The 4359-nt window shown below is 50.6% G+C and overlaps 1 protein-coding gene across 1 annotated transcript in view; it reads right to left on the reverse strand.

Moving 5' to 3' along the window:
- The window catches only part of LOC112072542 (jun dimerization protein 2), a 14534-nt gene extending 12848 nt beyond the window's left edge, over positions 1 to 1686 (reverse strand). Inside the window, exons 1-2 of the mRNA XM_024139942.2 lie at positions 1388 to 1686; positions 118 to 222 (exon numbers count right to left, since the gene is read on the reverse strand). Of these exons, the coding sequence (XP_023995710.1) occupies positions 118 to 222; positions 1388 to 1606 (324 nt within the window). The 5' untranslated portion in view covers positions 1607 to 1686. The remainder of the gene's footprint in view (positions 1 to 117; positions 223 to 1387) is intronic.
- Between the last annotated feature and the right edge of the window lie 2673 nt (positions 1687 to 4359).

A 4359-nucleotide genomic window follows, 5' to 3' on the forward strand; every position in this document is an offset into this window, starting at 1 on the left:
CCAGAGTATACATAAAGAACACCAGAGTATACATAAAGAACACCAGAGTATACATAAAGAACACCAGAGTATACATAAAGAACTCAGCCGCCATTTTGAAAAGGAAAAGAGACTGACCCTTTGGAGGAAGTCCGTTCTCTCCTTCTTCTTGTTCCGACACCGTGCTGCTGCYACTTTGTTCTTATCYCTCCTCCGTCTCCTCCKCTCGTCGTCCTCGTCCATCTGCAGGGAGAAGAACAAGTGCTGTGATTAGCTAATGGGGACCTTTTTTCAAGGCCTGCATATTATGAAATATAGTTATTCCAACCTTGGTTTCTATCTTTCCTGCATTTTATACTCCCGACACAATGTTGTYTCACTCCTATTTTTGTTTCATTGTGAATTTCAAGTAACTACGTCCCAGTTTGATACCTGAGCTTGCCATCTTGGAGGCAAACGTGAAGAGTTTCAGAGAACCCAGATTGAAATGATTAAACGCCCAGTGGAGTCAAAAACATGATTTTCCTGTGTTTTATATATATATATTTTTCCACACTATGAGGTTGGAATAATATTGTGAAATTGTGTAAAATGCCCTTTTAGTGTAAGAGCTGTTTGAAAAGACCGCCTGAAATCTCAGCCTGTTTTTGTGGGATGGAGTTTTGGCCTGCCTCATCTCCAGGCCGTAAACTAGTTAATAGACCAATAACAAAGCTAGTTCCAAACCTCTCTTCCAGTAACAGCTAGTTTTCAGTTTTCACCTCCCTACTCAGACCACTCCCAGACAGTCCTAGCAACATTCTTGCTTGAGAAATTGCTCTTTGCTAAGAAGCAAGTTCTGTTTTTGTTTTGTTTTACCATTTTAATTGAAAACAATCACGGTAAGGTACTTAATTGCTCCCCAGAAAGTATTTGATATTAAGATAAAAAATGTCTGCATTGGACCTTTAAGTTGTGTAACATCTCAAATACTTTTGAAATTGGCCACTTGGTGGAGCTAAACGTTAGACAGGCTGACAACATCTAAACATCAGTCGATCATAAAAAAACAGAACATCCCTCGAAAATATCAACATCCACCACCATTCCTCCTCCTCATCCTTCTCTTCCTCCTTCTCATCCTTCTCTTCCTCCTCCTCTTCCTTCTCTTCCTCATCCTTCTCTTCCTCCTCCTCCACCCCCTCCTCCTTCTCTTCCTCCACCTCCTCCTCCTTCTCTTCCTCCTCTTCCTCCACCTCCTCTTCCTACACCTCCTCATCTTCCTCCTCTTCCTCATCCTCCTCATCCTTTTCTTCCTCCTCCTCCTCCTCCTTATCTTCCTCCACCTCCTCCACCTTCTCTTCCTCCTCCTCCTCCTCATCCTTCTCTTCCTCTTCCTCCTTCTCTTCCTCCTTCTCTTCCTCCTCACCTCTCCCTTGATAGCAGTGAGTGGCCTCTTGCCCAGCCGTCCCAGGATATGCAGCGGTGACAACATGGCGCCCAGGTTCCTGAAGTCCTGTGCCAGTTTGAGCTGGTCGGTGAGCGTGGTGGCAGATATGCCGGCCAGCAGGCCCAGGCTGGGCAAGGAGCCGGCCGTCAGGGAGGGGTCAGGGATCTGACCGGGCATCATGTCAGACCCAGCTACCATACACCACCGCTGTGGAGGGAGAGAGAGACGGAGAGAGGAGAGGGCGGGAGAGAGGGAGAGAGAGAGGAGAGGAAGGGAGAGGGAGGAGAGGAAGGGAGAGAGAGGAGAGAGAGAGGAGAGGCTCTGTCTGTTCTACCCTGTTCTGTTCTACCTGTTCTGTTCCTGTTCTACCCTGCTCTGTTCTACCCTGTTATGTTCTCTGTCCGACGCTGTCTACCCTGCTCTGCTCTATCCTGCTCTGCTCTACCCTGCTCTGTTCTATCCTGCTCTGCTCTACCCTGTTCTGTTCTACCTGCTCTGATCTACCCTGCTCTGTTCTACCCTGCTCTGTTCTACCCTACTCTGTTCTACCCTGCTCTACCCTGCTCTGTTCTACCCTGCTCTACCATGCTCTGCTCTACCTGCTTCTGCTCTACCCTGCTCTGCTCTACCCTGCTCTGTTCTACCCTGTTCTGTTCTACCCTGCTCTGCTCTACCCTGCTCTGTTCTACCCTGCTCTGTTCTACCCTGCTCTGTTCTACCCTGCTCTGTTCTACCCTGCTCTACCTGCTCTGTTCTACCCTGCTCTACCATGCTCTGCTCTACCCTGCTCTACCCTGTTCTACCCTGCTCTGCTCTACCCTGTTCTACCCTGCTCTGCTCTACCCTGCTATGTTCTACCTGTTCTGTTCTACCCTGCTCTGCTCTACCCTGGTCTACCCTGCTCTGCTCTACCCTGGTCTACCCTCCTGTGCTCTACCCTGGTCTACCTGCTCTGTTCTACCCTGCTCTGTTCTACCCTGCTCTGTTCTACCCTGCTCTTTGTCTGTCTGGTCTGGGTACAGTACGTCTGCTGTGTTGTGTGCGTCAGTGTGCACGGACGTGTGTGTGCGTGAGTGCGTCAGTGGGTATGTGTGCACTAGCGTGTGCGTGTGTGCGTGTGCGTGTGCGTGTGTGCCAGCTGGCTGTTCTGCTTGACTGCAAGAACACAGAGAGGGCGTTGCATCATCAAACACTGAAACTGATCCTGGGTAGCAGGCTGAGAAAGAGGAAGGAGGAGGAAATATGGTAGTCTGTCAGACTACAGTGGACCAGCTGGTCTAGCTAGCTGTATGTCTGGGGTGGTAGTCTGTCAGACTCAGTGGACCAGCTGGTCTAGCTAGCTGTATGTCTGGGGGTGGTAGTCTGTCAGACTACAGTAGGCCAGCTGGTCTAGCTAGCTGTATGTCTGGGGGTGGTATTCTGTCAGACTACAGTGGACCAGCTGGTCTAGCTAGCTGTATTCTGGGGGTGGTATTCTGTCAGACTACAGTGGACAACTGGTCTAGCTAGCTGTATGTCTGGGGGTGGTAGTCTATCAGACTACAGTGGACCAGCTGGTCTAGCTAGCTGTATGTCTGGGGTGGTAGTCTGTTCAGACTACAGTGGACCAGCTGGTATAGCTAGCTGTATGTCTGGGGGTGGTAGTCTATCAGACTACAGTGGACCAGCTGGTCTAGCTAGCTGTATGTCTGGGGGTGGTAGTCTATAAGACTACAGTGACCAGCTGGTCTAGCTAGCTGTATGTCTGGGGGTGGTATTCTATCAGACTACAGTGGACAGCTGGTATAGCTAGCTGTATGTCTGGGGGTGGTAGTCTATCAGACTACAGTAGGCCAGCTGGTCTAGCTAGCTGTATGTCTGGGGGTGGTAGTCTATCAGACTACAGTAGGCCAGCTGGTCTAGCTAGCTGTATGTCTGGGGGTGGTAGTCTGTCAGACTACAGTAGACCAGCTGGTCTAGCTAGCTGTATGTCTGGGGTGGTAGTCTGTCAGACTACAGTGGACCAGCTGGTCTAGCTAGCTGTATGTCTGGGGGTGGTAGTCTATCAGACTACAGTGGACCAGCTGGTCTAGCTAGCTGTATGTCTGGGGGTGGTAGTCTGTCAGACTACAGTAGGCCAGCTGGTCTAGCTAGCTGTATGTCTGGGGGTGGTAGTCTGTCAGACTACAGTGGCCAGCTGGTCTAGCTAGCTGTATGTCTGGGGGTGGTAGTCTATCAGACTACAGTAGACCAGCTGGTATAGCTAGCTGTATGTCTGGGGGGTGGTAGTCTGTCAGACTACAGTAGGCCAGCTGGTCTAGCTAGCTGTATGTCTGGGGGTGGTAGTCTGTCAGACTAACGTAGACCAGCTGGTCTAGCTAGCTGTATGTCTGGGGGTGGTAGTCTGTCAGACTACAGTAGGCCAGCTGGTCTAGGTAGCTAGCTGTATGTCTGGGGGTGGTAGTCTGTCAGACTACAGTAGACCAGCTGGTCTAGCTAGCTGTATGTCTGGGGGTGGTAGTCTGTCAGACTACAGTGGACCAGCTGGTCTAGCTAGCTGTATGTCTGGGGTGGTAGTCTGTCAGACTACAGTAGACCAGCTGGTCTAGGTAGCTGTATGTCTGGGGTGGTAGTCTGTCAGACTACAGTGGCCAGCTGGTCTAGCTAGCTGTATGTCTGGGGGTGGTAGTCTGTCAGACTACAGTAGACCAGCTGGTCTAGGTAGCTGTATGTTGGGGGTGGTAGTCTGTCAGACTACAGTGGACCAGCTGGTCTAGCTAGCTGTATGTCTGGGGGTGGTAGTCTATCAGACTACAGTGGACCAGCTGGTCTAGCTAGCTGTATGTCTGGGGTGGTAGTCTATCAGTCTACAGTGGACCAGCTGGTCTAGCTAGCTGTATGTCTGGGGGTGGTAGTCTATCAGTCTACATGTGGACCAGCTGGTCTAGCTAGCTGTATGTCTGGGGGTGGTA

This window comes from Salvelinus sp. IW2-2015, unplaced genomic scaffold, assembly GCF_002910315.2.
Source record: "Salvelinus sp. IW2-2015 unplaced genomic scaffold, ASM291031v2 Un_scaffold1954, whole genome shotgun sequence".
Classification (NCBI taxonomy): Eukaryota; Metazoa; Chordata; class Actinopteri; order Salmoniformes; family Salmonidae; genus Salvelinus; species Salvelinus sp. IW2-2015.